At 36.4% G+C, this 12,144-nt stretch overlaps 1 protein-coding gene across 4 annotated transcripts; it reads left to right on the top strand.

Annotated features, from left to right (window-relative positions):
- Nucleotides 1–314: 314 nt before the first annotated feature.
- On the top strand, nucleotides 315–9,100 carry LOC131346687 (cytolytic toxin-alpha-like). Of its 4 annotated transcripts, none has more exons than XM_058380258.1 (14): nucleotides 316–506; nucleotides 1,082–1,185; nucleotides 1,345–3,098; nucleotides 3,380–3,436; nucleotides 3,739–3,768; nucleotides 3,898–3,986; nucleotides 4,108–4,303; nucleotides 4,386–4,499; nucleotides 6,022–6,078; nucleotides 6,387–6,416; nucleotides 6,546–6,634; nucleotides 6,756–6,951; nucleotides 7,034–7,147; nucleotides 8,435–9,100. In XM_058380258.1, exons 2-14 carry the CDS (start codon nucleotides 1,095–1,097, stop codon nucleotides 8,483–8,485), a joined length of 2,868 nt encoding a protein of 955 aa, XP_058236241.1. In that variant the 5' UTR covers nucleotides 316–506; nucleotides 1,082–1,094; the 3' UTR covers nucleotides 8,486–9,100. The 4 variants fall into 4 exon arrangements, with proteins under 4 accessions (XP_058236242.1, XP_058236241.1, XP_058236240.1 ...); XM_058380257.1 differs by having other exon boundaries at nucleotides 1,062–1,185; XM_058380259.1 differs by lacking the exon at nucleotides 3,898–3,986 and having other exon boundaries at nucleotides 315–506; nucleotides 1,062–1,185; nucleotides 4,127–4,303.
- The last annotated feature ends 3,044 nt before the right edge of the window (nucleotides 9,101–12,144 follow it).

Here is a 12,144-nt window from a genome sequence, read left to right as displayed (position 1 = left end):
GTAATAGTCAGCTCCTTACTACTCCAGATTGATGGCTCCTGAAAATTATCTTTACTGGAATTATCTTTCTTCTGCGGTTGCACATGATGTCTTTTTGACACATACTTTAGTAAGTTGCTCTGTTTCATTATACATGTTTCATTATAGTTTCAACGTACAACTAAACTTCGGTGACCCTCTGTGAAATGTGTTCGGTGTAAAGGGGGAGGGGGAGCAGGAGTGCAGAGACGTTTCATTCAGCAAGTGCTATCACGCAGAAAGTAGAAGTGTCATATGACATGCCAGGAAGAACCTAATATGGGCAAAGGCATGTATAAAGTCATCCAGCAATCGCTGTAATCAAAGCAGTCTCTGCTGTATCTAGCAACTGACTGGGTGGGCCTGACTGACTACGTGACTGCTGCCATCAGAGCACCCCAATCAACACTGCGCTGCTACTTCTATCAGAATTTTTTTTACAGCCGCATTCACAAGAAGACAGACAGGTTGAGACATCGTTGTGAAAGGTAAGTGTTTGTGCACACAAATTATTTGATTTACATGTGTAAAATAGCTATTATTAATTAATTCTTTATGGAAAATATAGCTTGTGCCAGCCAATTTTATTAAGAGCTGAAAAATATTTCATATATTTTATAGACTGGATTGGCCAAGAGACACTCTGAGGTGATATAAGGTTACTAGGTAACTAGGGCGATATTCAGACTAGGACTCTCAGGAAAGAGATGCAAGGGCTAAAACATCTTTAATAAAGATTAATGGAATAAAGAATACACCAACCAGAACACAAAGAACCCAAAAAGCTAGGGTTTAAGGCTACCAAAGGCTACCAAAGTCTCACCATAAATGTAAATCCAGTCATGAACATAAACTCAGTGCTCCAGCCAACAAGGCCAGGGAAGACAAGAGTTAAATATGGTTACAAATTAACGACAAATTCGACGTGCAATAATCATGGAGGAAATAAAGCAGACAACAAAATATCATTATTGACATAATTGTTTCAATGCATAAATGCATTGTCAAATATTCTCATTTTCTCTTCTTTTCTTATTTTCCAGTCTTTTCTTTTCTCTTGCAGAAGTCTTGCAGAAATGGATTCCATATACATGGAAATAGCTGCCCTCGGAAGAACTCTGTATCCAGGCATGTTATATGATTGCCGGAGGGACTCCTTTATTCCAGGTGCAGTTTACATCATAATAATTTAATTACTCATTTGCAGTCTAATGACGGTGGTGAAAAATGATACTAAAATCAATAATAAACCATGCTATGTTCATACTGTATGCAATATGAAATATCAGAAATTACTTGACCCTCATGATCACTGTCCTGTTTCAGGTGTTACTTTATGGGATAAGAATGCATTGCGTGATGACCTTGATGTGCATCAGAAGCCTAAAACCCATCTGAATTTTGCTGCCTCTGACAGTCTCAGTAACAAGGCAAACCTTCTAGATATAAATGCTTCCCTTAAAGCCAGTTTTCTAAGTGGATTAGTGGAGGTTGGAGGATCGGCCAAGTACCTTCTAGATACCAAATCCTCAACACGTCAGTGCAGAGTTACTATGCAGTACAGCCAGACAACAAAATTTGAACAGCTCACTATGAAGGAGCTTGGTAATATCACCTATCCACAAGTATTTGACCAGAAAACAGCCACGCATGTAGTTACAGCTGTACTGTATGGAGCTCAGGTTTTCATGGTCTTTGATTATACCAGTGCAGAAAATGAGAACAAACAGGAAATTGAAGGAAACCTTCATGCAATGGTTAAAAAGATCCCTACCATATCTATTGAGGGGCAAGCATCCCTAACTATGAATGAAAATGAAAAAAAAATGTCAGAAAATATTAGTGTCACATTTTATGGTGACATTGAACTTAATGAAAACCCCACAACATACAAAGAAGCCCTGGAAGTGTACAAGAAGGTGCCTGCTCTGATGAAGCAACAAGGTAAAGGTGTGCCTCTGACCGTGTGGCTGTATCCTCTCAATCTTTTGGATGATAAGGCTGCAAAGTTGGTGAGAGAAATCAGTTTGAGCGTGATGTATAAAACAGAAACTGTGCTGGAAGAGATCAATGACATGGAGAGAGTATGCAATGATTTGATCAAAAGACAAATAACAGAGGATTTTCCTGACCTAAAAGACAGGTTGCTAAAATTTCAGGCATTACATAAGAATTATACAAGTTCGTTCAAGAATGCACTGTTCAGAGTGCTGCCAGCTATTCGTGGTGGGACACAAGAGGGCAAGGCACTGGAGGACATCCTGAAAATCCATTACACATCACCCTTCAATGCAAGCAACATGAACAAATGGTTAGATGGCATTACATCTGAATTAAATATATTGAGCTCCTATACCAGTGGACTGAAGGACCTCATAGTAAAATCATCAGGGTCACTCAACTCCATCTGTTTTCATCCTGATGTTGATGCAGTGGTATGTTTGTCATTTACTTCTCTAAATGATGAAGATTCCTACCTAGCAGCTCTACAAGACAGTGAGAATTCTGAAGGATTTACAATGTCGGGGCAAACAAGCAAGAGAGATTTAATTCTCCAAAAAGCACAACCTTGGTTTACTTCTCCTGACAACTCTGCAAGGATGAGGCAGAATGTTTCTCTATTTACAACCTTTTTAGAGGCCAATAAAAATGAGAAGAAATTCAAATTCATCATTGCATCGATACCTGACTCCAACAATCCAGGAATCTCCATCCGGCTATATCAGAATGGCAGTCTAACAGATCCTAAGTTCCAGCCTGTGTCCAAACCTCCCAAACCTGTGGTGGAGACCGGTGATGGGAAAGTCACCCTGAAGCTTTCAAAATCCCCAACTGGAGAAACAGTACGCTTCAGAGTTGAGTACAGGATGACACCTTCAACTGATTCAGCAGAAGATGTTGAGAAATGGACAGTCATAGACACTTCAGATACACAAAACACCTTCACACTGACTGGACTACAGGCAACAGAACAATACTGGGTTCGATACAGAGCTGTTAGTAATGTGGGAGTAAGTGAAGCCAGCGACTCTGTCCCCTTCACCTTTCGTGGGAAGCTCATTGTGACAGTGGACCAATGGGTCAGTTAAGATTATATATTATTATATATAGTTATTATATAATAGCTAAATGTAAAATGAAATTTTCCTAAGAATTTTTTTTATTTTAGTTTAGTTTTTCATTCCTTGTATAACAATGAAGTTTAGATGTTCTACTACACATATTTGCCTTTTTTTTCTACAGAAGTAAAAAAAAAAAAGAATAATAATTAAACATATAAACTAAATAGTAATTAGTTGTGAGCTATATGTAGACATGTATTTTCATTTATTTATGATGTACATAATTTCTTTTCCCACAGAACTTCTCCACACCCATGCTCATTAATAAACTAAGGACAAAAATATTGAACCGTCCTGTAAGTAATAATGGTTCAGAACAAATCTCTAAATCGCACTACACACATGGAATAAAACAAATAAATTCTATATTCATTAACATTTACATTGATATTTACAGGTAAATGTTAGACTTAATATAAAAAGAATTGTGCAAATCAAGTAGCAAGATGTCTTGCAAGTTTTTACTATTACAGTTTTCCCTTTGTAAGTCAATGTCAACTTTACAGCACTCTGGTTTGTCATAAATGAGGAACAAACAGGTTTTATGAATATTCTTTCAATGTTCTTCATATGTTCTTTCATTTTTTCTGACATCCAGTCTGATGGGCCACATCCAGTCTGCAAACCTGTGAGTAACATTTTCTTGTCATTTTCAAAATGAATGAACAATCCAAAAGATTGCAGGTTTATGCATTTTAAAATAACCACTTGATTACAATTGTATCATTATAACATGAATGATGCTTAACCACAACAGAACAAACCATATTTGGAATCAATCCCTGGAGGCTTAAGACCTGGTATGGCTTTGTTCTTCCAAGGGGTTGTTCCAAAAGATTTTACACGGTATGAAAAATGTATTTTCATTTCATAACATTTTGAATGAAAGGCAACATGTAATAGGTTAGTTAAAAAATTCTCACTCTAATCTGGTATAGTCAATTAAATGTTAAACAATTTCTTTCAGCTTTGAAATAAATTTGCAGACCACGCCAAAGTACCTTCATGAAATTGCTCTTCACTTCAACCCCCGTGTGGACTCTGTGGTCCTGAACAGCTACAGGAATGGGTCATGGGAGCATCAAGAGTGGGCATCAGGAAACCCATTTGTCCAAGGAGCAGCTTTTGATATCATCTTGGTTATTAAACAAGAACGCTATGAGGTGTGATATTATGGAGAAAATAAATGAGAGGGTAAAGACTTTAATCATTTGGATTCAATAAGCTGATACTTCATTTGTTCAGGTGATGGTGAATGGCCTGGAGTACTGCACGTTCCAGCACCGTATCCCAATGGACACAGTGACTACACTTGATATTAGGGGAGAGGTCTTCATGAACACCTTTACCATTACTGAAGTAGGTCATTTATGTATATAGCTGATGCAGTACATACTGTAGTGAAATGAAACAGTGTCCCTACTAGACCCTGGTGCTACATTAAAGAACACAGAGCTACATAAACAACAAAGAATTAAGAACCAAAAAAATTACATTTCCATATCCACATACAGTGCTTGTGTGCAATCTTGCACAAACAGTGCAAACTAAGAGACAGTGCAGACAGACAAAACAATTTGCTCCAAGACAGAGAAATAAAATAAAATAAAATAAAATAAATGTCTGTGATAGAGGATGATCTTCTCATCTGTGCTCACTATCTTCTGCAAGGTCTTACGATCCCAGACAGTGCAATTCCCAAAGCAGACAGTGATGTAGCTGCTCAGGATGCTCTCAGTAGTCACTATGTAAAACATTGTAAGGACAGGGGGTGGGAGATGGGCTTTCACAGAGGAATTTGGTGCTTTGATGATCTCCATGGAGGACCAGTCAATGTTTATCAGAGAAGAGATGTTCTGTTCTATCCTGAAGCCGACAGCGATTCCTTTTGTTTTGTCAAAGTTCAGAGACCGCTTGCTGGCTCTATACCAGGCTGTTAGCTGTTGCAGCTCCCCTCTGTATGTTGACTCATTTTTCTTGTTGAAGAGACCCACCTTGGCATCTGCAAAATTAATGATGTCGTCCATCATGAGTGAACAGCAGTGGACTGAGCATATGACCCTGAGGCAACCCAGTGCTCAGTATGGTGGTGTTTGTGTTGTGATTCCAGACTGACTGAGTTGTCCTGTAGTTAGATGAAGTTGTACTGTAGTTAGTGATTGCCTGGATGCCCTTCTTTATAGTTCCTGTGGATTCTCTGGGTGTGTGTGTACTTTGCCTCTCTGATGGGTCGGGACAGTTTGGCTCTTGCTGTTCTTAGGGCCACCTTGTCATCTGCTCTGAAGACAAAGTCTCTGGTCTTCAGCAGTACATGCACCTTTGTAGTCATCCACAGCTTTTGATTGGAGCGTGTAGTGATAGTCAGCACAAGCTATCTCTGCCCTTCAGGACTGTTTTGAATGCAATGACTAACACACAAAGTCCATCAGGTGGTGAGCAGTAATTAGAAACTGTACTAAACGTTTAAAGCAAACTCGATAGATAGAACTAAACAAACTGTCCAAACCCCAGAATTGTGTGAACTCAATTCTGTCCCCTTCACCATCAGTGGGAAGTTCATTGTGACAGTGGACCAATGGGTCAGTTAACATTATATGTTATCATATATAGTTATTATATAATAGCTAAATGTAAAATGAAATTTTCCTAAGAATTTTTTATTTTAGTTTAGTTTTTCATTCATTGTATATCAATACAGTTTAGATGTTCTACTACACATATTTGTCTTTTTTCTACAGAAGTAAAAATAATAATAATAATAATAATAATAATAATAATAATAATAATAATTAAACATATAAACTAATGGCAATTAGTTGTGAGTTATATGTAGACATGTATTTTCATTTATTTATGTTGTACATAATTTCTTTTCCCACAGAAATTCTCCACACCCATGCTCATTAATAAACTAAGGACTAAAATATTGAACAGTCCTGTAAGTAATAATGTTTCAATACAAATCTCTAAATCGCACTACACACATGGAATAAAACAAATAAATTCTATATTCATTAACATTTACATTTACATTGATATTTACAGGTAAATGTTAGACTTAATATAAAAAGAAATGTGCAAATCAAGTAGCAAGATGTTTTGCAAGTTTTTTCTATTACAGTTTTCCCTTTGTAAGTCAATGTCAACTTTACAGCACTCTGGTTTGTCATAAATGAGGAGCAAACAGGTTTCATAAATATTCTTTCAATGTTCTTCATATGTTCTTTCATTTTTTCTGACATCCAGTCTGGTGGGCCACATCCAGTCTGCAAACCTGTGAGTAACATTTTCTTTTCATTTTCAAAATGAATGAACAATCCAAAAGATTGCAGGTTTATGCATTTTAAAATAACCACTTGATTACAATTGTATCATTATAACATGAATGATGCTTAACCACAACAGAACAAACCATATTTGGAATCAATCCCTGGAGGCTTAAGACCTGGTATGGCTTTGTTCTTCCAAGGACTTGTTCCAAAAGATTTTACACGGTATGAAAAATGTATTTTCATTTCATAACATTTTGAATGAAAGGCAACATGTAATAGGTTAGTTAAAAAATTCTCACTCTAATCTGGTATAGTCAATTAAATGTTAAACAATTTCTTTCAGCTTTGAAGTAAATTTGCAGACCACGCCAAAGTACCTTCATGACATTGCTCTTCACTTCAACCCCCGGGTGGACTGTGTGGTCCTTGACAGCTGCAGGAATGGGTCATGGGAGCATCCACAGTGGGCATCAGGAAACCCATTTGTCCAAGGAGCAATTTTTGATATCATCTTGGTTATTAAACAAGAATGCTATGAGGTGTGATATTATGGAGAAAATAAATGTGAGGGTAAAGACTTTAATCATTTGGATTCAATAAGCTGATACTTCATTTGTTCAGGTGATGGTGAATGGCCTGGAGTACTGCACGTTCCAGCACCGTATCCCAATGGACACAGTGACTACACTTGATATTAGGGGAGACGTCTTCATGGACACCATTGCCATTACTAAAGTAGGTCATTTATGTATATAGCTGATGCAGTACATACTGTAGTGAAATGAAACAGTGTCCCTACTAGACCCTGGTGCTACATTAAAGAACACAGAGCTACATAAACAACAAAGAATTAAGAACCAAAAAATTTCCACATACAGTGCTTGTGTGCAATCTTGCACAAACAGTGCAAAATAAGAGACAGTGCAGACAGACAAAACAATTTGCTCCAAGACAGAGAAATAAAATAAAATAAAATAAAATAAAATAAATGTCTGTGATAGAGGATGATCATCTCTGCTGTGCTCACTATCTTCTGCAAGGTCATACAATCCCAGACAGTGCAATTCCCAAAGCAGACAGTGATGTAGCTGCTCAGGATGCTCTCAGTAGTCACTATGTAAAACGTTGTAAGGACAGGGGGTGGGAGATGGGTTTTCACAGAGGAATTTGGTGCTTCTGATGATCTCCATGGAGGACCAGTCAATGTTTATCAGAGAAGAGATGCTCTGTTCTATCCTGAAGCCGACAGCTATTCCTTTTGTTTTGTCAAAGTTCAGAGACCGCTTGCTGGCTCTACACCAGGCTGTTAGCTGTTGCAGCTCCCCTCTGTATGTTGACTTGTTGAAGAGACCCACCTTGGCATCTGAAAATTAATGATGTCGTCCGTCATGAGTGAACAGCAGTGGACTGAGCATATGACCCTGAGGCGCCCCAGTGCTCAGTATGGTGGTGTTTGTGTTGTGGTTCCAGACTGACTGAGTTGTCCTGTAGTTAGATGAAGTTGTACTGTAGTTAGTGATTGCCTGGATGCCCTTCTTTAAAGTTCCTGTGGGTTCTCTGGGCGTGTGTGTACTTTGCCTCTCTGATGGCTCGGGACAGTTTGGCTCTTGCTGTTCTTAGGGTCACCTTGTCATCTGCTCTGAAGACAAAGTCTCTGGTCTTCAGCAGTACATGCACCTTTGTAGTCATCCACAGCTTTTGACTGGAGCGTGTAGTGATAGTCATTGCATTCAAAACAGTCCTGAAGGGCAGAGATAGCTTGTGCTGACTAACACACAAAGTCCATCAGGTGGTGAGCAGTAATTAGAAACTGTACTAAACATTTAAAGCAAAACCGACAGATAGAACTAAACAAACAGTCCAAACCCCAGAATATTGTGAACTCAGTTATACAGGCTTGGTAACATCAGTAATTAACCAAGATCGATCAAGTCTCAATTTATGAAATATAGAATTTACATAAGTTTTAGATTTGCATTATAACAAACAGGAATGTTAAGAGATGTTTTTTTGTTTCAATAGGTGGATGATGTTAATCTGAAAGTCAGCATGATCAGTCCTGCCAATATTTGAGGATTCAAATCTTCTCCAATACCAATGACATTTATTTTGTTATATTCTGGTCAATTATATCAGAATTAAAACTGTTTATGGGTGTTTTTTGTCTTTTCATTAACCCGTAATGTTTTTTTTTACTGATGAGCATTCTTATCAGATTTTTGTTGCTTATTATCGTTAGAAATGCATACTATATATTCTTTACTACAGTTTTATTGTACGTTAATTACAGTCAATGATACAGGTAATTTGCATTATCTGTTCACTAGTTAAAAGTCTTGAATGCACTCTGCAAATCTCCAAAACCAAACAGGTTTCAGCACATGACATACTTACACCAAATACAAAGCTGAAGTTGACACAGTATTTTTATTTGATTTTCTTATTTCGGCTCCTCCTTTACTGACGCAAATACAACATTAGAAAGTGCTCATTAATCATTTCTAAAAAAATAAAAATAAAAAAATCCATTATCCATTATCCACTAAATTGACTAATTAAACCTCTTGCATTATTGTGTGTTTTGTGCTTTGTTGTTATAACAAATTAAGAAACTTTTAATTTACTTCTTGATTAAATAGATAGAAATGTACTGGTTAAAATCAATAAATAAATAGTGATAAAAATTAAGGTTCTGTATTGTCTGAACTTTTTTTGTGGCCAAAATAATGTCATTAATGTGTCTTCTCTCTTAAAGCTACCATATTATATTAAGACCAGATAAACTGAAAGCTGATCATAATCACATGCTTATACATCAGCCAGATCACTCAGGTGAATTATGTGCTAGAACTTATTTATAGTATACTCGATGACTATAGACTCGATGAGATTGGTCCAATCACATGAGACCAAATAATATAAAAACAACATTGATTCGCTAACAAAAAAAGTGGGTGGGTCTGGTGCTGTACCTCAAGAAAATTTAAAACAAGACAATCAGAGCTCAGCCTCAACCTACACACACACACACACACACACACACACAAATGAACGAATGACAGTTTTGTTGTTTGTTTTTTAATTTATTTTAAATAAATGATAATATGACTAACAGTAGAATTGTATGACTAAATTATTTTATTTCATTATTAAAATATATACTAGATTCACATACGTTCTAAATTAAAGGCAATTTAGAGTGATCAATTCATCTAGCAGTGTGTTTTTTGAAAGTGCTGTAGGGGAAGTCAGAGAACCAAGAGGCATTCATATAGACACAGAGAGAACGTGCAGACACAAAGAGAACACAGACAGAAAGCCAAACTTACAATCGGATCAGAGTCTCTGAAACTGTCATGTGACAAAGCCAAGACTTGTTTTATTGTATATGTAAATAAATAAATCATTATTACTATAATAAAAACAACAGAAATTGTTAATTGTTTAAAGAAAATCCCAGAAAACATATGACTTTGGTGTGATTTAAAGCTGAAAGAGTAAACAGTTATAAAGTTGTGTGTGAAAGTCATTGACTTTTCTCAAAGGCTCTCTGATTCTATACCCATTTTACTGAGAGTCATATGACCCACAGGATTTCAAGTGTGACCTTCATGTGAAAGGTAAGAGTAAATTGTTTCAGGAACTCTTTGAACAGTGTATTTAAAGCAGAAATACATGTTTGTTTCATATTGTGTCCAAATGCCACTGATGCTTTTAAGCAAGCTTGTCTGAGTGCCCCTTCTGCTTCTCTGGGAAATGCCTGTGCTTGTAAAGAAGCAAGATCCGGGGGTGGTTTTGGTTTGACGTGGTGGTTGCCAATAGCAACCTTTACTATGAGAGTTTCCACTGGCAAGTTAACTCTATCTGTGTAAACAACTAAAAATGGCTGTCCAACCCTGCACCTGCAATGATTAGTTTCAGCCCTAAACTAAAAAATGTAAACCACTTAATTTTATTCTTCAGTTTCTGATTAATGCATCAAAGTGTGTTGTGATGGAAATATGACAGGAACTATGAAAATGTATACATAAGATCTGTCTAAATTCTTTAAATGTAAAACTGTCTAAATGTGTTTAAATATGTTTATGGTTAACATTTAAACCTCTTAGAATTTGTTATATTTCAAGAAAGAAGTTTAAAAGGTTTCAAATCTGAATTCATTACGAGCCGCCATTTAAACTAGGAACGCTGGTGCCATCTGTTGGAAGTAAAACGATATAACACAAACATTAAATTTTAGTTGTTGAGTATAAAATTATGTTTACCAAAGAGAAAAAATGTATAACAGCTTTAGGTCACAAAATTATTAATGCGGGGAAGAGTGTAAATATTTACACTATAATAGTGTGTGTGTGTGTGTGTGTGTGTGTGTGTGTGTGTGTGTTTAAAAGCCACGCCCTGTCTTGGTTTCATTTTAACAGGCCAGATTATCAGTGGTCTCCGGATGCTTTAACCAAAGGTAATAAACGCTCTTAATACATTTTATGTTATTATTTTGACATGGTCATCGGTTCCAGCTGCATGGCAATAGCTCAAGAGCTGCCTCGGGAAGATCACTGCACGGCATGCTGTATACCTTCATTCCAGATTATTCATTACACTTCACAGTTGAGTAAAGGATGACACCTTTTAACTGATGTTGGGAAATGGACAGTCATAGAAACTTCTGGACTACAGTCAACAGAACAATATTGGGTTTGATACAGAGCTGTTAGTAATGTGGGAGTGAGTGAAGCCAGTGACTCACTGCAACAGTGGACTAATGGGTAATATTCAATATGACGTCGGTCCACCCTTTGCAGCTATAACAGCTTCAGCTCTTCTGGGAAGGCTGTCCACAAGGTTTAGGAGTGTGTTTATGGGAATTTTTGACCATTCTTCCAGAAGTGCATTTGTGAGGTCACACACTGATGTTGGACGAGAAGGCCTGGCTCTCAGTATATATATATATATATATATATATATATATATATATATATATATATATATATATATATATATATACACAGCTCTGGAAAATAACCAGTTTCTTATGTTTTTTGTTTTGCTTCATTTTTTGTGAACGGCTGACAATATTTCTCCTAAATTCAAAATATAACTATTGTTATTTAGAGTGTATATTTAAAGGAAATGACAACACATCTAAATAACATCAATCAGTATTTGTTGGAATAATGCCAATTTGCAAATACAGCTTTCATGTGTTTCGGCTCCATGCTCTCCACCAGTTTTTCGCTGTTGGGTGACTTTATACCTCTCTTTTCGCTAAAAAGCAAACAGCTCAGTTTTGTTTGATGGTTTGTGACCATCCATCTTCCTTCTGATGATATTCCAGAGGTTTTCTAATGTTTCTAATCTAATGAAGATTAACAATGTTTCAGAAAAAATTAAATGTTTATAAATTCTGTAATTTTGATCTCCACTGTAAAACTTAAAAATACTCAATAGTTAGGCTTGGTAACGTTAGTGTTTAAACAAAAATGATCTCTACATCCTAGCCTTAAACTTCTGTAGGACATACTACTGTAAATGCAACCCTTATAAAATCAAGAAAGTCACAATTTGCAAAATATTCAAATAAAATATATATATTTTTTTATTTGTATCATAACAAACAGGAACCTTAAGAGATGTTTTTTTTTAAATAATTGGATGATATTAATCTGAAAGTCATCAATCCTGCCATTTGAGGATTTGTATCTTCCTTCGAAATGAGCAACAATTATTTGTTA

Source organism: Hemibagrus wyckioides, linkage group LG26 (assembly GCF_019097595.1).
Source record: "Hemibagrus wyckioides isolate EC202008001 linkage group LG26, SWU_Hwy_1.0, whole genome shotgun sequence".
NCBI classification, from domain to species: Eukaryota; Metazoa; Chordata; class Actinopteri; order Siluriformes; family Bagridae; genus Hemibagrus; species Hemibagrus wyckioides.
The sequence above is the reverse complement of the archived record's forward strand: the minus strand, read 5'-3'. Positions and strand labels throughout refer to the sequence as shown.